This window comes from Fusarium sambucinum, chromosome II (assembly GCF_050947815.1).
Source record: "Fusarium sambucinum isolate potato_lamoka chromosome II, whole genome shotgun sequence".
NCBI lineage: Eukaryota > Fungi > Ascomycota > Sordariomycetes > Hypocreales > Nectriaceae > Fusarium > Fusarium sambucinum.
The window spans coordinates 3,727,122-3,749,569 of NC_139293.1; the positions used below are offsets into that span (position 1 = coordinate 3,727,122).

Below are 22,448 nucleotides of genomic sequence, written 5' to 3' on the forward strand. Positions count from 1 at the left end.
AACATTCGCAATCGTCATCAATGAAGGGTCTGTTCCAAAAATAACAGGGATCCCTGCATACTTGCAACAGGTAGTGGCAAGTCCAAACGCCAAGACAGTAGCAACCACCAAGCAAAGGGCCAAGTGCTGCTCAAAGCTTCGCAAGCAAATACGTGGCATCACTCAATAACATGAGGCTGTGCGCATGGTAATCCACTCTACACAACGTTGACGTCTCCGATTGGACTTGTCTCGTATGTCACTGGAGACATCAATTGTGGCTGACTTCGCCCTCACCGCGGCAATTGTGCATATAAATCGGTTGAGGCCCAACTCATCATTCATGATCTTTTAATCCTTACTCCAAACACTTCCAACAAAAAACAAAATGACTCGCTACGGCCACAACACCGAGTTCCAGCAGCAAGCTCCCTTCCCCCAGGGCGGTGACGACCGCCGTCATGAGCAGGGCGGGTACCAGCAGCAAGGCGGATACCAGCAAAACAACAACCAGCAGTATGATCAACAGCAAGGTGGCTATCAACAAGGTGGTCACCAACAAGGAGGATACCAGCAAGGTCAGGGAGAGGCACAGTCTTATTACGCCCAGTCCCAGCAGAGCCAGCGACAACAATACCCACCATCTGGGCCTGGACAATATCAGCAGGGTCCTCCTCACGGCTCCGGCCCTCGTGACCAGTTTAACGAAAGCGATGGCCAAGATGGTGAGCGTGGCTTCATGGGAGCTGTAGCTGGTGGTGCAGCCGGTGCTTTTGGTGGCCACAAGATCGGCGGAGCTGCCGGACACAACAAGTCAGGCACTATCATCGGTGCTCTGGCAGGAGCATTCAGTGGTCATAAGCTGCAGGACGCCGCCGAAGACTGGAAGGACGATAGAGACGAGAAGAAGGAGGAAGAAAAGAGAAAGGAAGAGGACGAGAAGAGAAGAAAAGAGGAAAGGAAGCGAAGGGAGGAGGAGGAAAAGAACAGACGTGATGACGATCGTCACAGTTCTCACCACCGTCGTCGAAGCTCCTCCCGTCGCCGAAGCTCCTCCCGTCGCCGAAGCCGCAGCTCTTCTCGCGGCTCCAACCGACGCCGTGATGGACACTATGCCGGCAACTTTACTGCCTCGTCGCGAGATATCAGACTCGATGCCCATGGCGAGTATGTCCTTCACGCTTCCTGCAAGCGTGAGAATGGCGACTACCAGCACACATCCATCTCCCTCAACAAGCTACTGGAGAACGACAGGGGAAGCTTCCGATGGTCGGCTGGAGGCCATCACGGTGGTTCTTCCCAGATCACGGTCCAGCAGGGAGACACTCTCCGAGGCATTGCTGCCCGATTCAACACTTCATTCGACGAGATTGCTCGACAGAACAATATTAGCAATCCTGACCTGATTTACCCAGGACAGACTCTCCAGGTCCCTGGTGGTGGCAGCCAAGGTGGCGGTGGATTCGGAAACTCGGTGCGAAATGTGCGCCTTGTTGATGGAGGCCAAAGGCTAGAGGGCGAGCTGTCTCGTGATGGCGATTGGGTTCTGAGCTCCATCATCCTTGATGAGCGGATCAAGAACTTCAACGGTACATTGGAGCTGGTTTAGATATGTGTTAAATAGTAACAACGAGTTTGATGCCTAAAATATATTTTCGTACAAAGTCACTTTAGTCCGTTGATTCCTGTTGTAACACACGGTAGATGGTTATGGTGATAATTGATAGTTTTTAAGCTTGGCCCTGTCGAGGAATAATTGTTGCTGTCAGAACCACCCTCAACATGCTTCCCTTGACCTGAAAGAAACTTTCAATGTGGGTTATACATTTATCTTAATGAATCATTCAAGTCACAGGTCTAGTTATTATTGTTTATTCTAATGCCGGGGAGAAAGACTGTATAACCGGTAGCATCGGTTGTCTTACCGTTAAACTCAGGACATTTTCTTTGGATACAGGGTAGTCGGCGTTTCCGGATAACCCCGCTGATAAGGATAAGATCACGAGGTGATAATGGCGCCATGACGCCATGCGAAGAACTGAATGCAAGGGTGGGAGAGAGAGACATGGCAAGGGGTCAGAGGTTGGTAACATTTAGCCGGTTCAGGGAACTCACTTATGAACCCGACAAGTTCTGTTTTACAACATAAATAGGTTGAATTTGTGTTAGAGTTTAGTCAGTCGCAATCAAAGCTTGTAAAAATATAGAGTAAGGTGACCATGGACAGTACGTACCTGTTCTGCAATCTCGTATCCCAGACTCTGGAAGCAAGCCTTGTACAATGACTAACTCCTTTTGATGATTTGATTGGCTTGGTCCCACTTCTGATGCTTGTGCTTCGCCTCTTTGCTGTAGCTTTGAGCTTATCCTCCAATTTCCCGCCTTCCAGGTTCTTGAGAGTTTTTCTCCATATCAACCTGCACAAGACACAAACACTCGACTTTGTTAAGCTTAACGCTCATCAGTCGATCTCTTCCAACGTTGATACGTCGTCCATCACTCTCGTTTTATTGTTCTGGACTTGACTGCAAGACATTTGTCTGAGTTGATTGATCTCTACCGCGTCAGCCGAAAGCATCCATTCATCGCGTTCACCTCTAGCTCCACCCTTGTCTTGTTTCCATCCCTCATTTCACTTGCTCGTCAACAATGGTCGCCTGTTAACTCTATCGCACCTCATCCATTATCTTGGCACAACCTCATAATAGAAGCGAAACTGTCTGTCTTGAAAGTGAATCCTCCCTTCAGCTGTAGCCAATTCAATCCATCTCGGCATCGCAGCCATGAAGCTATTCACAGCATCCCTCATCTTCTTCTCATGGCTTGCTCAGCTATCCTCTTTCGCTACAGCCGACAGGATTCTCGAGTCCAAGTCCCTCAACAGCTGTCAACAGGGCTCTTTGTTGACTGCTAGTCTTTTCCATGTTGTAGTCACGCCAAACAACTCCATCGCCACCATCAACGTCAACGCTGTTGCCTCGGTTCAGGGCAAGGTTCGCTTCGACGTCGCCCTTAATGTCTATGGATACCAATTCATCCGTCAGGTCGTCGACCCTTGCTCCAGTGACCTTGAGCTTCCCAGTCTTTGCCCTATGACACCGGGTGATATCGACATCAAGTTCAACGTCCCACTTGGTGATGCATTGGACCAAATCCCCAATATCGCATACGGCATTCCTGACTTGGATGCTACCGTGCGCGCATATGTCAACATGACATCCACCGGAGAGAGCGTCGCATGTGTTGAGGCAGACTTTTCCACCGGAAAGACAGTTGAGCAACTATCAGTCAAATGGGTCACTGCCATCATCATCGGAATAGGACTCATATCCTCAGCTCTGATCTCGCTGGCGGGCTATGGCAATGCATCCTCTCACCTTGCTGCCAACACCCTCGCTCTATTCACATACTTCCAAGCCCAAGCTATTATAGGACTTACAGGAATCACCATGCCTCCCGTCGTTGATGCGTGGACTCAGAACTTCCAATGGTCCATGGGCATCATCCGCCTTGGTTGGATGCAAGATATCTTCACCTGGTATCAGCGCGCCACAGGCGGCACACCCGCTCGCATCTTCGATCATCTTGCCACTTCTTCCGTTCAAGTCGCCAAGCGATCTATCGAGTATATCCCTGGTGCTGCAGCTCTGGTTCGTCGTGGCTTTGCCATGTCCAAACGGTCCAACATTGAGCTTGAGAACGGCTCTTTCCTGGTTTACGGCATCCAGCGTGTGGCTTTCCGGTCCCGGATTGAGACAACGAATCTTTTCCTCACTGCGCTCACCTTCTTTATCGTCTTCATCGTCTTTGCTTGTATCCTTGTTCTCATCGCCAAGGTCATTCTCGACCTGTGCGCAAAACAAGCTTGGATCAAGCATGAGCGCTTCCTTGAGTTCCGAACAGAGTGGCGCACGCTCCTCAAAGGCATTCTTCTTCGACTTACCCTCATGGGCTTTGCTCCCATCGCTATCCTTTCTCTCTGGGAATTCACTCAAGTTGACTCAGCTGCCTTGGTAGTCCTGGCCGTCTTCTTCTTCCTTGCCGTCACGATCACCCTCGCATTGGCAGCATTCAAGATTGTCACCTTTGCCAGACATAGCAACCCAGTCATCACTCTGTACTCGGACTCACGCATTTTGAACAAGTGGGGTTTCTTGTATATTCCCTACCGAGCCACTGCCTACTACTTTGTTGTGCCCCAGCTCGCCTATATTCTTGTCAAGAGCATGTTTATCGCTCTGAGCCAGAAAAGCGGCGTAGTTCAAGCGGTTGCCCTCATTATCATCGAGGTGGCTGCGTTGATCGCGACAAGCGTCATGCGCCCCTTCATGGATAAGAGCGTGAACTCGTTCAACATTGCCATCTTCGTACTCAACTTCCTCAACGCCATTTGCCTATTTATTTTTACCAATGTTTTGGGTATGCCTAGAATGGGCGCCTCAGTCACCGGGCTTGTCCTATTTGTTGTTAATGCCGCATTCTCTCTGATCCTTCTCCTTATGATCATCATATCGAGTGCGTTGGTGTTTTGGAGGAAGAATCCGGATGCACGATACCAGTTCATGGCTGATGATCGAGCATCCTTTATGAAGTCCAAGTCGTCCACGCAGCTTGACACAATGACGCAGCTGGAAGCCCTGGCTGCCACAGCCCGTGGGGACCCAACTGGTCATTCTCGTCCGGTTTCGAAGTCATCATCTGAACTTGCAGCTCAGATCTACTCACCCGGCCCACCACAGCAAGCTGCGAGCTCCTCAGTTTCCTCAAGAAGCCCCCACAAAGATTCGCAAGTCGACATCAGGACAGCAGAACACTAAGATATATGCCAATTATTATTGGATAGACAAACTGCATGAGAAAATTCTGTTTCGTGTTATATAATTTATTACCTGCCGTAGCTGAATGGCGAGCGATGGCAACATGCTGCCAACACCTAGCAATAGGAGAACAGCTCGCGTTGAATGATTTATGATAATTTAATTCTTCGTTTCATTCGCAACATACAGCGTCAAAAATCCTTTGCACCAGGTCTCCTCAACCGAGACAATAGTGGCTGAATACAGTAGGTGAGAGGTCTTCTCCTACTCACTGTGGAATAATGTGCTTGTTATTGTGTGATAATTACGGTCTATAGAGAAGTCTATGAAAAATTGCTGGATAGTCGTGTGTGATACATCCCCTTGGAATTTCCAATATTATTAATTAATCCTCCCCTGAGTTGTCTGTCCTGATATTGTCGACTTGGAGGCTTATCTAATCCACTCTGGCCTTATTCCCAAATCATTGTCTTGAAAACACATGGCTCTTCTCCTGTCTCGCTTTGCTTTTCTGGCTCTCCAGAATGCTTCATCATCATCGCTGTCAGTAGTGTCTGCTTCAAGAATAGCTCGCGTGTCCAGCCTCGCGTTTCGGTTGTGATTCCAGTCACTACTAGTAGAGACCCTTGCGGAAGCTTGTGTGTCTCTCTCTGCGTGTACTGGGTGCGCCGTTTTGGATACGGGCCTGTAGCGACTCGGCATACCAACGGTGTTGCGTTCGGATGGTGCAACTGAGGCGGCATATCCCCCATCACGTTGGTGAACAGATTTGGCATAGTTTGAGCGAGCATATGTTGACCTCGCATAATTCGAAGACGCATAATTAGACGGTGCGTAATTGGAAGGGGCATAGTTTGAAGGGGCACGGCTCGGTATCCCACTGGGAGCCCCCATGTTCATTACTGACTGCTGCGACGAAAAGTTGTCCCATGGCTGGCCACTTCTTTTCTGACTGATGGTTGCCATACTTCGGAAAAATTCAGTCTGGGCTTGTATAAAGTTGAACATCTGATGATTGGCAGGAGCAGGAGGAAGATGTGGAACTGCAACTGGCGTCTGTGGTCGAGAATATGGCATTGGCGGTTGCGCCATTGGCATGCCATATGCGCTCGGAATTGGAGGGGGCTGACGCGACGATGATGCCCAGTTGAAAGCATTGTTGGTATCGGGGAGCGGCTGGAAGCCATGGCTCGGGGCAGCTCGACGCATAGCTTTCGCACGTTCCTCATTTGCTATCACACCGACAAGACCACCAGGAATGGGTTGCTGGTTACTCATGGGCCAGGAAGGGTTTACGTTTCCAGCAAAAGGATCGCGCGGTAATTTGCTGGCAAAAGCTGGCATTGGGGACCGTGGCTGCTGTCGTCTGGTCTCTGTAGCTGGTTGGAGTTGCACACCATATTCTGACCTCCCATCTGCGGTATGCATGGGAGCTTCTCTCCCCTCTGATCGCTGCTTCATTTGGAGTAAAGCTAGCGGCACGTCATCTTCATCTTCATTATCATCGCCGTATTGCGTAGAAACTTCATCTCTATGACCCCGGACCGTCGCCTTGAAGGAAAAAGTGGAAGATATTCGTGAATGAGGACGCATAGGCGGAAGCTCATGCCCTTTTGTTGTCTTCATCTTCTGCTGTCGATAGCTGTCAAGATGTACCTGTTGCCTCTTACGCTGTGTCATCTGCGTTTTAGCAAGGTCTACTTCATCAACCATGTCATAGTCGATCTTATCTTCTTCGTTTTCGCCCTCGTAGAAGAGTCTTTCCGTCTCCTCAAGAGCTTTACGCCTCCGAAAGCTTTCGAACTCAGCAGAGGTCATGACTTTGCCTGGGGAGCGACGGTTTGATAGTCGAGCTGGTGGTGGCGGCGGAGGTAATTCTGCTTCCGAAGTTTCGGGCACAGCGTCTAGGGGCGCTACGTACAAGGCAGCCAGTTCTTCCAAGTCTTCATCGATACGGTGTATCTGTCTTGGGTGTGAGACAGTACTCGACGAGGAAGGGAAGAGCGGCTCCGCGTCTGCGGAGTCCGGTGTATTGAGGCTATCGTCATTGATGAAGGGCCATCTTGGTGTATTGTCCGCCGTCCTTGGAATAACAAGCTGTTCAAACTCTTTTTCATCATCATGAGGCAGAGTGGTGCTAATGTCTTGACTGTTCCATGACCGTGCGTACTCTTCAATGATGCCTGCATTCGACGAGAAGCGCATCGCGGAGCGGTTGTTGCGCTTGGAGGGTGCAGGCTGACGGGACTCGTTCGAAGAAAACGCTGTAGTGTCGCGTGGTTCCAGAAACATGCCGGATTTGACGAAAGGCTGAAATTTGGCGAAATCAAAATCTAGGGGACTGGTCCTATGGAGAGTGGACGCTGTGACGTCCATACTACGGCCCTGGCCATAGTTGTTGGGTCGTGGAGATGTCACCGATGGGTAATCATCGTGAGAGAAATAGCTGTGTGCTGTCGTCGTCAGAGACATGAAAGGCAGATAGAGCACAAGCAACTTGAAGTTCGATTGAAGCGAGTCAAGAGATAATCACTGGAGAGGTCTTGAGGATAGAATGTAATGGAGTGAACGAAATCCGGCATTCGACTTGTCATCTAGCAAGACATCCCTTGGAAAAGCATCCCTTCTCCGAAAGGGGGCCATGTCTTGAACATCTTGCTTGAGTTGTCTCATTGTGGAATCGTGGCGATCTCAGGAATGTATTTGGGTTGTACACGGGACAATAATTGAAGGAAAATACTATTAATAGTAGTGAATAAAGCCTGTTCCTTGACTTTGTTTCTTCATTGAGATTCATAATGCTTGGGAGAGTCTGAGATGTGGGGGCCGACTAAAATGAGATAGTGCTTATTTCCAGGGCCAGATAGCTAATCGGAGTACTAACAGAGAGTATCGTAAGGACGACTTACAGTATCAAAGGACAACTTGTTGATGCGAATTCCATCTACAGGCTGGCTACAAATACTGCAGAAGTAAACCTGGGAAACTTATGCTGATAGAATAATAGATAAATGATGTCAAAGGTTAATTGGTATTTGCATAAATTGAAGGAGATGCTGCAATCCGTTCGCCCAAGATAGTTAGCAAGTCTCTGTTGATAGTGCACGCTAACTTGGTTCAGGCTCGCAAATGTCGTATCGGCCAGTATAACCGCGAATCATCTACTGATCTACGATGCCTAATAAATTTATGCTTACTTGTGAAGAAAGGAACGTGAATGTCCCAAGCCACCGGACACGGGAGACTGAATCCCGTCATATCCTTCCCCCCCTTTCCAATCCAATAATTACCTTTAGTTAGACAACCGTTTGCAGATTATTAGCCCATCCCTTCCTTTAACCCGCAAATGGCGTCGCCACCCTCAGCTCCAGCTCAAGCCCCTCTTCTCGCGTCAGAGTCGGCCTCTGGGCCCGAAAAAAGCGCGAGGCCTGCACCAACTGCCAAGCTCCGCAGTTGTGTCGTCTGTCGCACTCGTAAAGTTCGATGCGATAAGCTGTCCCCATGCTCGAATTGTCAGAGAGCTAACATTCCCTGCGTTGTTCCCTCCAATGACCGTCCGCCAAGATGGGCTCGTCGCCTTGAGCGCTTTGCAAGCGATGGTCCAGGACAGGTTGACAAGACGGAGGGTCATCAGGCATTGGATAGACTGCATACACTTGAGAACCTGGTGAAAGAGTTAAGGAGCCAACTAGAGCTGGCTAATGCCACCAGCAGTAGGGGTGCTTCTTCTGAGGCCGTATCACCCCCCGACGACACGAGAGCTGCGGCCAGCCCCTCGTCAACCTCAGCGTCGACAACGTCAGACGTGCAGAAGTATTTCGGCCGAATGGTTCTTAAAGATGCCAACCAAAGACGTTACATCTCCAGTGGGTTTTGGTCCCGCATAAGTGATGAGGTCAGTCAGGTACAAGCTCTTCTTCTTAGCTTCTGCTCATTAATCTTGCCTAGCTTGAGGGACTCAAGATGGACACTCGTAAAATGGGAGATGATGAAGCATCTTCCGATGAACCAGACTTCCAAAGCTCCACTCCTTCGACTCAAGAACTCATTCGAGAACCCGTGGAACGACATGCCTTCCTATTCCAAAATGACTTGTCGCTATCACCACCTGAAAGTCAGGACTTCAACCCACTACCCTCACAGATCCCCTTCTTGTTGGACATTTTCGAAGAAAATATAAACATCATCATATATATTGTTCATATGCCGACCATTAGAAAGATGGTTCGTTTATCTCGTGGGTCAACTCCCACAATAGATCTCAAGAACCAAGCGTTACTTTTCTCCATTTACTATGCCGCAATAACATCGATGGAGGACGAGGAGGTAATGACCAACTTTAGTGCTTCTAAAGCCGAGCTCAATCTCAAGTTTCGTCGTGGTCTAGAACAAGCTCTTGCAAAAGCAGACTTCCTCAACGATCCCGATATTGTCCACGTTCAGACTTTGGCCATCTTCCTTTCCCTTGCTCGGCGGTACGATAGTCCCGTATACGTCTGGATGATGACAGGACTCATGATACGAATGGCCCACGCTATTGGCCTTCATCGCGACGGGTCCCGGTTTGCGCATTTATCACCCTATGAAGTGGAACAAAGGCGCCGTATCTGGTGGATGGTTATTGTTATCGAAATTCGTGCGTCCGAGGACCAAGGGACCGAATTCACTATCAACAAAGATAGCTTTGACACTAAGATGCCCCTAAACATCAATGATTCGGATCTTAGCCCTGATACGAGACATGTTCCCGTGGAGCGCGAAGGCGCCACGGACATGTCCCTTGCCATAGCTATGTGTGAGCTAGCACATGTATCTATGCAGTTGATGCCCTCGAGCCTTCAATCAAGTGGTCCAAATCTTGATGAACAGGCCCAGCTATTAGACCAATACCGCAAGAAGCTGGAGAACGGTTATTTCCGGTACTCAATTGAGCCTGATGATATCATCAACTGGGTTGGAATTGTAGTTACGCGATTGGTCCTGTCCAAACTGACTCTCTTGGTGCACCTCCCCTCGCTATTCAGTTCACCTAGCGATCATTTCTCAGTTGAAGTCAGAGACAGGCTACTCATCGCCGCTATTGAGATAGCTGAGCATAACCATTCCCTCAACGCTGAAGCAAGATGTCGCCAGTGGCGATGGATCTACCAGACATACACACATTGGTATGCCATAGTCTGGCTGCTTATCGAGATATCACGGCGACAATGGTCATCTACAGTTGAGCGTGCATGGGTTGCTCTCCACAGTGAATGGCTAATTCCTCCTCACAATAACATGGCTAAAAATGTACGTGTGTGGATTCCACTACGCAAGCTAATGGCCAAGGCGAGGAGTCACCGAGATGCGCAGCTTGAGCTGATACGCAAAAACCCATTGTTAATCGACAAGTTGGAAATTGTTGACAGTTCTCTACCTGCCCCAACCGACCCAGAATCAACCCCAAACGAACAACGCAAAGCCTCCTTTCTTGGGCACTGGCACACACTTGTTGGGAAGGCAACAAAGGAATTCCCCAAGGACTCAACTAGTTACAGGGCCACCTCACATCACAGATCCAGTGATATGGTCAACGCAGTTGTGGGACACGGCCTGGGAGGCTCGTTTGAGGCTTTCCTCTCAAACCCCGACCATGAATCAGTCGCACCCGATGGTACGCAGCCGCTTCTACAGACAACTTCATATCATCAAAGTTGGAGTGATGATCAACCAGTTGGTACAGGCATCGGATCATGGCTTTGGCCTAACCCAAACACAAGCACCGAAGATCTCACTAGCATAGACGTCAACATGGATATTGACACAGACATCGATTGGAATACATGGCTGCAATCTGCTTCTGGTATGGAGATGAATACAGGAAATTTAACGGCTTTGTGATAGATCAGTTGACGAGAAGAGGATATCTTGTATTAGAACTTGTTGTTTTGCTAATGAGTCAAGCCACAAAACTATGCCTGCCGGGTGAATACAGCAGAGGGCAGACGCGTTATAGTATTGCGAGTCTTGATCTTCTCATGAAAACGAATACGTGAGGGAGGAAGGAAACCAACCATTTCCAGAGAGTATAACTTAACAACTCAGTAGTACACATCAATGAGTGAAGGCTTGTCATAGGTGAATAGTCTCATGGGATATTGCAATGTCGCAAAACTGCGATTGAGAGAAGTCCAAACCATTGGTACAATTAGATGAAAAGAAACTAGAGTGATGTCCTGAATTAATATAGACTTACGTCGTTTCTAAAGCAAATGTGAATCAGGTTAAGTAATCAACAAATGTAATAGTATTGAAGAGATAACTGCGTGTGCCTTTCATTTTCGACAAACTAAGAACTACAAATCAAGTAATTTAACGAGAGTATAAGAAGTGAAATCATTCAGTCCTAGCCATCCGTTGTATCAAGTTACAATCGCCCACCATGAAATAAAGAGCGCTCCCTGTCGGGATATGCAAGGGATAAGAAGAATGAGTGAAAGCTTGCGTAGAAGCCCTGCTGTCCAGATCTACACTATCAAAGTGCATGGCACGTGCCTCGAATAGCTCAACATATATTGAGCAAACGTAGCCCTCTTAGTAGGGGGGCTTATAGTTGTCTTTGGGTGGCTTGTAGTTGTCCTTGGGAGGAGGTTTATGCTCAGTAGGAGGCTTGTAGCTGTCCTTTGGGGGAGGCCTGTGTTCAACAGGAGGCTTGTGCTCAGTAGGAGGCTTGTAGCTGTCCTTTGGGGGAGGCCTGTGTTCAACAGGAGGCTTGTAGCTGTCCTTTGGGGGAGGCTTGTGTTCAACAGGAGGCTTGTGCTCAGTAGGAGGCTTGTAGCTGTCCTTTGGGGGAGGCCTGTGTTCAACAGGAGGCTTGTAGCTGTCCTTTGGGGGAGGCTTGTGCTCAGTAGGAGGCTTGTAGCTGTCCTTTGGGGGAGGCCTGTGTTCAACAGGAGGCTTGTAGCTGTCCTTTGGGGGAGGCTTGTGTTCAACAGGAGGCTTGTGCTCAGTAGGAGGCTTGTAGCTGTCCTTTGGGGGAGGCCTGTGTTCAACAGGAGGCTTGTAGCTGTCCTTTGGGGGAGGCTTGTGTTCAACAGGAGGCTTGTGCTCAGTAGGAGGCTTGTAGCTGTCCTTTGGGGGAGGCCTGTGTTCAACAGGAGGCTTGTAGCTGTCCTTTGGGGGAGGCTTGTGTTCAACAGGAGGCTTGTGCTCAGTAGGAGGCTTGTAGCTGTCCTTTGGGGGAGGCTTGTGTTCAACAGGAGGCTTGTAGCTGTCCTTGGGAGGAGGCTTGTGCTCAGTAGGAGGTTTGTGGTGATCCTTAGGAGGGGGTTTATACTCGTCCTTGGGAGGAGGCCTGTGTTCAACAGGAGGCTTGTGCTCAGTAGGAGGCTTGTGGTGATCCTTGGGAGGCTTGTGGTAGTCCTTAGGAGGAGGTTTATACTCGTCCTTGGGAGGAGGCTTGTGCTCAGTGGGAGGCTTGTGATGATCCTTGGGAGGCTTGTGGTAGTCCTTAGGAGGAGGTTTATACTCGTCCTTGGGAGGAGGCCTGTGCTCAGTAGGAGGCTTGTGGTGATCCTTGGGAGGAGGCTTGTGCTCAGTGGGAGGCTTGTGGTGACCCTTGGGAGGCTTGTAGTCGTGGTCCTTGTCACGGCCCGGCTTGTTCTCCCATGGCTTTGGCTGAGTAGGCGGCTTATAATGATCCTTGGGAGGCCTATGGTAGTCCTTAGGCGGAGGCTTATGCTCAGTGGGCGGCTTGTGGTGACCCTTGGGAGGCTTGTAGTCGTGGTCCTTGTCATGGCCTGGCTTGTGCTCCCATGGCTTTGGCTGAGTAGGCGGCTTATAATGATCCTTGGGAGGCCTATGGTAGTCCTTGGGCGGAGGCTTGTGCTGAGCAGGAGGCTTGTAGTCGTGGTCCTTGTCGCGACCCGGCTTATGCTCCCATGGGTTGTGAGGCTTCGGCTGACCATAATCATGCTTGCCTCCACGACCCTTATGGTCGTAGTCAGGCTTGCAGCCATAGCCATAGTCGCGGTGATCAACTTCTCTGCCAGGTTCAGCTGCCGGGGCAGCAGCGATGCCTGAGGTCAAAGCCAAAAGTGCAATAGCAGAGAGCTTCATCTTTGCAGAATATCAGCGCAGCTAGTGCTGTGTTGAAAAGAAACGGTTGAAAGAAAAGTATTGGATCTCTTGAGCGAGTGAAGAGACTAGAAGAGAAGAGTGATTGTGAGAATGGAAGGCGGATGAGGAGTGAAGAAGAAGTGATTTTAGCGAGAGAACAGGCCCATTTTATATCCTTCTTCGATGCTACTCAAACCGTAAACATGAAGTAAGGTAACGAAACTTGAGTAGGGGAGATCGAGATGCTAACTTGCAGTGTTGTGTGGTCATTTCTCCGTACTGACTTTGGCTTTGGCAGAAGATGTTGTCGGCTTGCCTCTAGGCAATGCAGGAAACTTACACTCCCACATCATGATGCGTTGATCTGAAAATAATCAACCGAATGGAACAGATCTAATTTCTGCAGGCCTTCCACCCCATCTAGGTTCACCCTGGCTAGGCAGGGAGGGTATGGCAGAGTGTCGTGAAATCGGGACGAGATCGAAACTGTTAGTCGTAATCAGTCAAAATCGTCACTTTCTAGCATCGTGTTGTCATAGTTGTATCGTTGTTGGTGGCTTGCTTACCATGAGCAGCGTGTATTCTTGCATAGTCCATGGCGCTATTGAATGTGATGATTGTGTATGCAGATTGCAGGTGGAAAAACAAGCTTTACTTTCTATCGAAGTGCCCCTGAGGCTGAAGTTGAAAATGCAATGTTTTGTCCTCGCAGGGCACCAACAACTCCACTTTGGGGAAGCACAATTGATCGATTGGTTCGGCATGGTGTCTCGGGCATAAGTAATGTCCGTGACCCGCGAGTATGGTCATGGATCACAGCAGGATCGAACCGGCGAATCACTGTACGATGTGAAGATGCTTACGTATCTGAACACGAGAAAGATTACTTATGCGCTTTGCTGGTCCAGTAAACAGTTAGTTGTCCCATTGTTGCGGACATTACTTGAGAAATTAGTGACTTTCCCTCGGACACCTGAGTCAAGTTGTGCAGGCCTCTAAAACTGCTAGGGCCAACCACTGTCGTAGTCATAGATTGAAAAAGACGTAACGAGCTCTGCATGGGACTACTAGGATCTAGTTCAGACGTTACACACAGCTTCAAGCTCAGGAATGCGGTTATCAAGCCATATCGGGCCTCAACGTTGAGGAAAATGCAACGGTCAACACCAAGACTAACCAAAGACTACCTCTCCTCTCCTCATCTTGATCGTTGAGGAAGCTAGACAGGGAAAAAGCGTGAACTAACGGATATGGCTATTATTAGCGTAGAATTAAAGTTCAAACTTGTCACTCCTATCCGTTGATGAACTGACTGCCGCTTCTTTACAATTGAGTTAAGCAGTATTTTCAAGAGGCCATCTCGATCAGGGTTAACCTTGATTACCTTTCTTGACCTATCCAGCTTTGTGACCCCATCGGGACATACACAATCTGTTTTGGAGTCTTTTTTAGTAGCTGATTTGGAGTGGCTGGTATATGAGCACGTAATCATGCAGACGCCTCTTGAAGACGTGAAACGTGATGAATGCAATGTCACGAATCTTGCTGCCGCGCATTGCGTGTACATGATTTGGAGATAATCGCGATTGGTGCCCGCTCAATACCCTTGTTATTATTCATACCTTTATGCATAATTCAAGCATCAGATTGCATTCTATCTAATCCAATTTCTGCAAAAGTGGACTGCTTTTTGAATCCTCACGCCACGTCTAGCATTGGTAACGCTTGCTGGACCAATTGCCCAATCAGGCAATAATACAAAACAAGTAGAAACAAAAGCGTGTTGCCATTTATTCTTTTCCGACTCTTCATCTCCGCATACACAGTAATTAAGCCTTTGCTAATGATCATTGGTGTGGTTAGCACGTCACATTAGTTAGCACAACATTCAATAGTCTTGCTTAGAGTATTTTTAGCTTTGTTCGGAGACTTTCTCCTCCAACAAAGCTCACCTAAAATGGCAACAGCAGTAGGCTGCCTAACACGTGATATGTGAAACAGGTCGACTTTCGTATTTGAATACCTGCATTAGTATGATGACTGGATATGGTCAACGTTAACGGTGGACATTTGTATGAGGCAAATCACGCAACGCCAGCATCATTCTTCTGCATGGTTATTGACTGCTCAGCCGCACGTTGTGCAAGCCCAACGCATAAAGTCGTGATCCGGGGAGGAGACGTCAATCCACCCATCTCTCAGCATTTCCCGATTGAGATACGATGCCAGCCTTGCATTTATTGGGCTTGAAGAGTTCCCGGCCGATATGTAAGCGCACCTCGACAAATGTTGGATAAAAATTAACACAACCTTAGATCCACAGCTGGCCGTGTCATCGCTCTACCATCAACATATCGTCAGGGTTTATATTTACTCGTCCTAGTGGCCAATGTGGTTGGCATTACTGTCCGTAAGGACACCCACTACCGTATGTAACACCAAGTCTATGGACTCTCTCATCGGCGCTAGATATACGCGATTCGATATCGCTTCGGAAGTCATCTCTGGGCCAGAAGCACCAGGCAACCCATTCCCATTAACCCGAACTCGCTATCCTGCAGTGATATCCATAGAGTCGACCATTCAAACTGACGACTTTACAAAAAGCTTTGTTTTGCATCTGAAATTGCGGGGATTGAGTCAAAAGGTAACAGCCACTGACCGAACTGTGATCAGGTCCATTGAAATGCCATGTAAGTTATCACTACGCGGAATAGCTACTGATATCTAGGACGACGATGGCTCTATTGAATTTTGTGAGGATAATTCGATGTCCACCGTTTCAATACGTCTTGATCATCTACTGGTCTCGACCTTTGACTAGATCATTGTGGTATGCCACTTCTCCATGTACATCGTTCCGATGGTTCACAGACTGGCCTGGATATTGTTCACTCGGTGCACCCCTCCGCTGTATACCCTGCTCATAAGCGAAACCGGCATACAGTAAAGGTGGCGGTGTTCTTTAGACTCTAGACTCAAATCTGGACGGCGCTGGATACTTGTTGTTAATAGTGCATCGACGCGGTCACTGAAAGGTTATCTCTTTTCATGGTTGCAGAGTACTTCCATGTTCGTGTGTCTCAATGTTAATCAACATAGTTTCAGAAACGCAGTACTTGAGGCCATGAGTGAATCACCCAAAACAGGGTGGATATTGAACTGTAGACTAGCAAGTACCAAAGCATAGTCGGTCTTGGGTAATCTCGTTGAGCTTACACAACATCCTACGGAACGTATTGCCACGGCAGACATGTTGGCGCATTCATCAATCAAAATCGCACTCCAAAATCAGTGGTGCAATTTTTATCTTGAACAAAGTCAGGGATACTTGTAGCATCTGCCCTTAAATTCATATATCTGTTTCAACCTGTGATAGATGTTACAAACATACTCAATCCACGGTGTGTCATATCAATATCGAAGCCTTGAGTGGTATCTTTTAGGTGATAAAACAGATACCTAAAGGGAACGGACAGCGTACTCAGTTACTGGTCATAGGTGATGATTATCAGGTCCTTCTGAGGCACAGGAGGAGCACCTGATATGTAAAAGAAGTAATTACCTCGACATGAAAAATTTGCAACAGACGTTGATGACGTCAATGACTTGAAAGGATCTTGAGGAACAAGGAACAGCTTCTGACTTTATTTCTTTCGACCGCTTATTGGGATATCCATCCACTCAAGTAACTCGCAGCTGATAGTGCCATGGAACCTTTTGTACCCGTTCCCGTTGAAGACAATGTATCCCATCCCAGACTGCAGCTCGTCAGGCAATGAGTCTTGCATGCTGTCTGCGCTCGGTTGGACAGTGTTCCCAGGTAACACAAGAACAGATCCTTTCCAAAAGAACCAAAATTTGGGTTGTCGAAAGGTGTTTTTCTCAAACTTTTTGAACCTCGACTGCTCGTTGGCTTCTTGGGTAGAAATCTCAGAACCATGGCTCTCAGTTGCAGCTTCACAAGGCTGGGAGAGGTCGGCGTTGTTGGGAGTTGCTTCGCCTTCAATTTCATTATCATGGCTGTCGTGTTCCATATCAAGGTCTTCTCCGGGGCCTGAGTCTTCTTCCTCGGATGCGTTCTCGGCATCTAGGATTTCTTGCAGCTTTTTTCGACTCCCGGACATGAATACCTCGGCATCTAAAACGCCCGGTAAATGAAGAGTTCCGACAAGTCCTTGCTCATCAGAGATGAAACTTTGAACAGTAAGTCTCGGTCCAGATTGTCGTTTCGGCTTCTTCCTCTTTGCGGGCGATCGATGCTCCAGAGCTATGTTTTCAGCCTTTGCGCATTGGACTTCATAAATGCCAAAGATGTTTGAGATATCAGCGGTTTGTGATTTAGGTTTACGTGAGCCTCTGTTGTGAACATGTCGAGATGATGAGAACTCGGCTTCCCAGGAGGAATCCATCGGTGGAGCGCAACCTTGGGGATTGAATAGTCATGTGAAAGTACGGAGTCTTGTCATGACGAAGTCGTCAGGTTAGTAGTATAGGTGCCAGATCCGTTTATTCGTCAAGAAGCTAATACCATTATGGAATAGGCTAAAACATACCACAGTCAACATTTACTGGGCAAGATAAAGCCTAAATAGTAAATGAATGTGCGAGGTTGACGGATAATATACATAATACGCTTCATTATCTAATCTGTATTTTATTCCCAAGTGCTGAGACTACTCCGACTTCGGCGGCCACTTCAATCTCTTCTCGGCATGAACATACAAATTGTTAGGTCGAATCAACTGAAAGTAAGGGTCATACTCAATCGGTCCATCCTGCGCCAAGCTGAACTTGTATCGGTAGACAAGCTTAGGTAAGAAAACCTTGATCTCCTGCAACGCAAAATTGAATCCGACGCACATTCTTGGCCCCGTTGCGAATGGAATATATGAGCCAGGGGGTCTATTCTTGACCTGTTCTGTGTCCCAACGATCGGGGTCGAAACGTCCAGGATTCTCCCATACATCTTTGTTGTTGTGCATGTGATGAAGGGCTGAGATGACTACTGCACCCTTCGGGAGACGATACCCGCCTGGGAGGATCATATCAACCTTTGCGGTGCGACCGGGCTGGAATGATGGATTATGGAGACGTTGAGTTTCCTTGATAAATTTGTCGAGGAATGCTAGTTTACTCGTTGTGTCGGCGGTGACTTGAGTATCTTCGTCCCAGTCGTTGTCAATGAGCTCTTGAAGGAGACGATCTTGGTTGCCTGGGTACTTGACCAGACTATAAATCAACCAAGATAGTAAGGATGATGTGGTTGTAAAGCCGGCCGCGGTAGCAACGAGAAGAGCTGGTGCAAACTGTGAAGGTGGAAGTTTATTGCCCTTGTTATCCGTGGCACGGAGGAAGTAGTCTGTCCATGGTTAGCATATAACGAAGCACGAAGCTCTCTTTGTGACTTACCGACAACGTTGTCCGCCTTGAGAGCTGCATCTTGAAGCTCTAGGTCTTCCTGGCCTTTGGAGGCTCTGGCGATCGACTCATCCATCATCTCCATAATCCTGGCCATCGTCTGACGGACCTTCTTCGGATCACCAAACGGCATTTGGGCGTACCAAGCACCCATAGAAGAGACACGCTTATTCAACTCCAGATTCTCGGCGATCTTGAGAACCATTTCGTGTAACGGCGAGTCGACCTGCTCAAAATGAGCAAAATCCATGCCCAAGACGAGTTTGCCGACAGCTTGAGAGCCAAGCTTAAGCATGTACTGGTATACATTCCATGCTTCACCTTTGTGGTCTAGGCCGTCAAAGACCTTAAATGACGATTCAACTGTGCGCTGCATAGTGGGTGCATAATGCCTTACAGCCTTTGGCCCCAGCGCAGGTGGTAGGAACTTATGGGCAAGCCGCCATTGTTCGGTATTTGTATCAGCCAAGAAAACTCCTGCTTCTTGGTTCTTGATAGGATGTAAAGGATGACCAGGAACAATGTCCTTGGTGAAGTAGTGGTCTTCAGAAAGGAAAATATTCGAGAGCTCAGCGCTGTTGGTTTGGTATAGACGGTTTCCCATGCTGCTTGTGGTAAAGAGCGGTCCGTACTTCTCGAACAGTCGTTGATGATTACCAAGGTGGTCAGGATAAATTTCGAGATAATTGCCGAAGTACGGGATACCCGCTGGCCCAGGCACGTCTCTCACGGCGTTGCCATTGATGCAAATGGCTATGGGCTCGTCTACCTCGAGGACTTCAGAGACGACGTTGAGTTTTCGGTTATCGTGGACGAAGCCAACACCTGTATCATAGGTCAGTGATAAATTCCAAGTCCAAGTCAACTCGGTGCTTACTGTTAGGTTTTACAATGGCAAAATGGGAGGCAACAATGCTCTGTAGCTCCTCAAAATCTGTAGCTGGCGGTAGTTCAATCTCTCGGGCGGTTGTTGCAACCTCACCCAACAGGTAGAATTGTTTCGTTGACATCATGAATATTTGGAAAGAAACAAATTACTCAAACACTAATTGCAACTCTAGAATTAACTCAACAAACCAAGAGTCCGACATTAATTATAAAGAAAATCTGGAAGCTGGGATAAATACTGCAGCATGACAAATAGGAGCTTTGCCTTGACGTCTTGCTTGAAACGCCCCATGCAACCCATGATACGAAAACAGCGTGGAGAATAAAAGGCTCGTGGACATCATGGTAAAGAATGACGTTTTCGGTGGTATAAATTTTACCGTTACATCTGTCAATCTCTTCTGTTTCCGCCTTTCCAGATTTCTGGGTCTTGTGAATAAACCACATGCCATTGGCCAACGCCAGTATCACCATTGGCATGAGCCCTTGATTCTCGGCACTTGCGGCAACTGTGCGGAATTAGTAGCAATGCCAGAGGGAGGCAAAGACCACTCTTGGATCTGAGACTGCGGAATTGCCTTGTTTATGGGCCACGTAACCCATCGGGATCGAGTCCGAAGCGGAGACCGGCCTCGGTTTGGGTAGGACCCATAACGGGGCTCGCGCTTCGGCTTCAGGAGTGGATCACTACGGAGCTGTATCTCGGCCCGCTGTGTGCATGGTAATGATCCCTGAACTCATTCTTTTGATGAAAGGCCTATCGGCATCTATCAGCAAGACTGGAACATGGACAATGACAGTGATCTATTCTTTCCACTGAGCTGTTAAAGTGAATCACACACCAGAAACACTCAATACATAATTTGGAACCCAATTTGTTCTGTTTATTTCTTGGTATCACTTAACAATTCACCTTGCCTCTTCAGTGACCGTTTATCCTGCATACGTCAACTACCATGGAGGAATATACTGTCAAACAAGTGGCTGAGCACAATAGACCCGACGATGCGTGGTTAACAATACACGGCCACGGTAAGTCAAAGTCGATCTCTCTTCTCTCCCCCAAGGTGAGATATACAGCTAATCCCTATCAGTTTACGATGTCACTAGATATATAAGAGATCATCCCGGTGGCGCAGATGTCTTGGTTGAAGCAGCTGGCATTGATGCCAGCGAAGACTTTGATAATGCTGGACACTCAGAAGATGCGTTTGAGATCATGGAAGATCTCTGTATTGGCAAGATCAAGGGTTTTGAGAAGAAGAAGCCGAAGCTGAAGCCACTCGCTCCCATTACCACACCTAAGACCGGAGCTGACGGATCTTCCTCTCTGTCATCGTTGGCAAACTTTACTTTTGTTCTTGTGGCGGGCATCGGTGCATACTATTTCGGTCGTCGTCACCAACTCAGTGTGCCAAACTGGATGCTTGCTTCTTTGAGAAATGACTCGACTGGCTCAAGCTTCATCAAAGGCATAATTGTCGGAGGTGGATCTCTTGCGATTACGAACGCGGTACTCGCTCAACGTTTCACCTCGTTAGCTATGAAGAGCAAACCTTTTACAAGCTATCCTGCGCACATGAAAGTGCCAAAGCGAACTCAGCAAGACACTCTCCTACAGCGAGGACTGTTGGACCCCGTTACCTACTCTCCTCTTCCTCTGGTCAACAAAACCCAAATCGCACCAAATGTTCTTCGCTTGACCTTTAGTCTACCGACAAAAAGCACGGTGCTCGGCCTGCCTATTGGGCAGCACGTCACAATCAAGGCTGACATACGGGGAGAAATTGTTGCTCGCTCATATACGCCTGTCTCAAACAACTCCGACCTTGGCATCCTTGAGCTGGTCATCAAAGTGTACCCGGACGGAAAACTGACCAACAATTATCTTGCCCATCTTGAGGTTGGAGATGAGGTTCTTTTCCGAGGTCCCAAGGGAGCAATGAAGTATCAACCAAACATTTGTAAGAAAATCGGGTTGATCGCTGGTGGCACGGGTATCACACCCATGTTTCAAGTTATCCGTGCCGTTTGTGAGCATGACCGTGACACCACGGAGATTTCCTTGATCTACGCCAACAGGACAGGGCAGGATATCCTTCTACGGGAGGAACTAGACAAATTCGCCAGACGTTACCCGAAGAACTTCAAAGTTTATTACATACTAGATGAACCCCCCAGCGACTGGGAGTATGGCTCGGGTTATGTAACCCAGGAGTTGATGAAGGAGAAGATGCCTGCTCCTAGCATGGATTCTAAGGTCTTCTTGTGCGGTCCCCCAGGAATGGTAAACGCATCTAAGAAAGCCCTTGTTGGCTTGGGTTATGAGCAGCCTGGGGCTTCGGCGAAGATGTCGGATCAGATCTTTGTATTTTAAACTAGTTAACCATTTCGATAATGCCGAGGGAATTCAGTGATAAAAAGCAATCATTGTGTTCAATACCGTTTACAGTATAAGACCAACTCGTTGCATTGTTTGATGCTGTTTTTATATCATAGAGTATAACTGTATTGCTCTCAATATCTACTTTAATCAATTGTCTACATACGAGACAGGTTCGGGGTTGTTAGCCTTGATGCAGTTCAGTGCAAGGTCTGTGGAGTATGATGACATCAAAACAATGTGAGCTTTTTAGAATATGATGACAATTCTCAACATGCTGAATAAGTGTGAAGATTTTCGTATACAGTTGATCATACTGGTCAACAGCATGCACGAGTGGATGGAACCGCCTGGTCAAGATTTTCATGTGGGCAACATGCTGTTTTTCGAAGATTCTAAAGCCAATGCAACCCACTTTTCCCACTGCCGAGGTGTGGAGTTTTGAGGATCGATCCAGCCCTTTTGCGGATCCGATTCATGCAAATCGTGGATCATGGACACATGCAAGGCAAGGTTCACAAGTCGGGATTGAAATAAGGCGAAGCCCGATATTCGTCATAACGCGGACAGTAAATATGCCGACATAGTTGAAGACTTCGCGTGGCAAAGCTTGTCGCAACAAATGTTCTTACGTGTATGCATCCACGAGCTGGTCCTAGCTGTCGGAGTGTCGGGACTCTGAGCTGAGTTGAGCCTCATTCTTTACTTCCGCAGGCTTCCGCGTTGCTCTGATGTAGCTTCCACATTGCTGTGCCGAATCGACGGTCGTTCAGATCGAGCGCGATCGGATAAATCCCGACAGCAATGCTTCGATGGAATCACGTATAAGACAAGACACCTTTGACAAACCCCACAACGAGTTT

The 22,448-nt window shown here is 48.1% G+C and overlaps 8 protein-coding genes across 8 annotated transcripts; 4 read left to right on the forward strand and 4 right to left on the reverse strand.

Annotated features, from left to right (window-relative positions):
• Nucleotides 1–367: 367 nt before the first annotated feature.
• On the forward strand, nt 368–1,588 carry FSST1_008111 (CVNH domain-containing protein; the record flags this gene model as incomplete). Its single annotated transcript, XM_083224960.1, has 1 exon — nt 368–1,588. The coding sequence occupies one exon, from the start codon at nt 368–370 to the stop codon at nt 1,586–1,588; it is 1,221 nt and encodes a 406-aa protein (XP_083084072.1).
• A 1,174-nt stretch (nt 1,589–2,762) lies between these two features.
• Nucleotides 2,763–4,796, forward strand: FSST1_008112 (transient receptor potential ion channel family protein; the record flags this gene model as incomplete). The annotated part of the gene is made up of 1 exon (XM_083224961.1): nt 2,763–4,796. The coding sequence occupies one exon, from the start codon at nt 2,763–2,765 to the stop codon at nt 4,794–4,796; it is 2,034 nt and encodes a 677-aa protein (XP_083084073.1).
• A 432-nt stretch (nt 4,797–5,228) lies between these two features.
• On the reverse strand, nt 5,229–7,268 carry FSST1_008113 (uncharacterized protein; the record flags this gene model as incomplete). Its single annotated transcript, XM_083224963.1, has 1 exon — nt 5,229–7,268. The coding sequence occupies one exon, from the start codon at nt 7,266–7,268 to the stop codon at nt 5,229–5,231; it is 2,040 nt and encodes a 679-aa protein (XP_083084074.1).
• Nucleotides 7,269–8,142: 874 nt separating this feature from the next.
• FSST1_008114 (transcription factor domain-containing protein) lies at nt 8,143–10,676 on the forward strand (the record flags this gene model as incomplete). The annotated part of the gene is made up of 2 exons (XM_083224964.1): nt 8,143–8,691; nt 8,745–10,676. 2 exons carry the CDS (start codon nt 8,143–8,145, stop codon nt 10,674–10,676), a joined length of 2,481 nt encoding a protein of 826 aa, XP_083084075.1.
• A 693-nt stretch (nt 10,677–11,369) lies between these two features.
• Nucleotides 11,370–12,893, reverse strand: FSST1_008115 (uncharacterized protein; the record flags this gene model as incomplete). The annotated part of the gene is made up of 1 exon (XM_083224965.1): nt 11,370–12,893. One exon carries the CDS (start codon nt 12,891–12,893, stop codon nt 11,370–11,372), a length of 1,524 nt encoding a protein of 507 aa, XP_083084076.1.
• Nucleotides 12,894–16,540: 3,647 nt separating this feature from the next.
• On the reverse strand, nt 16,541–17,305 carry FSST1_008116 (uncharacterized protein; the record flags this gene model as incomplete). The annotated part of the gene is made up of 1 exon (XM_083224966.1): nt 16,541–17,305. One exon carries the CDS (start codon nt 17,303–17,305, stop codon nt 16,541–16,543), a length of 765 nt encoding a protein of 254 aa, XP_083084077.1.
• A 264-nt stretch (nt 17,306–17,569) lies between these two features.
• Nucleotides 17,570–19,324, reverse strand: FSST1_008117 (cytochrome P450; the record flags this gene model as incomplete). Its single annotated transcript, XM_083224967.1, has 3 exons — nt 17,570–18,255; nt 18,306–19,139; nt 19,192–19,324. 3 exons carry the CDS (start codon nt 19,322–19,324, stop codon nt 17,570–17,572), a joined length of 1,653 nt encoding a protein of 550 aa, XP_083084078.1.
• An 834-nt stretch (nt 19,325–20,158) lies between these two features.
• Nucleotides 20,159–21,579, forward strand: FSST1_008118 (uncharacterized protein; the record flags this gene model as incomplete). Its single annotated transcript, XM_083224968.1, has 2 exons — nt 20,159–20,234; nt 20,297–21,579. 2 exons carry the CDS (start codon nt 20,159–20,161, stop codon nt 21,577–21,579), a joined length of 1,359 nt encoding a protein of 452 aa, XP_083084079.1.
• Nucleotides 21,580–22,448: the final 869 nt, after the last annotated feature.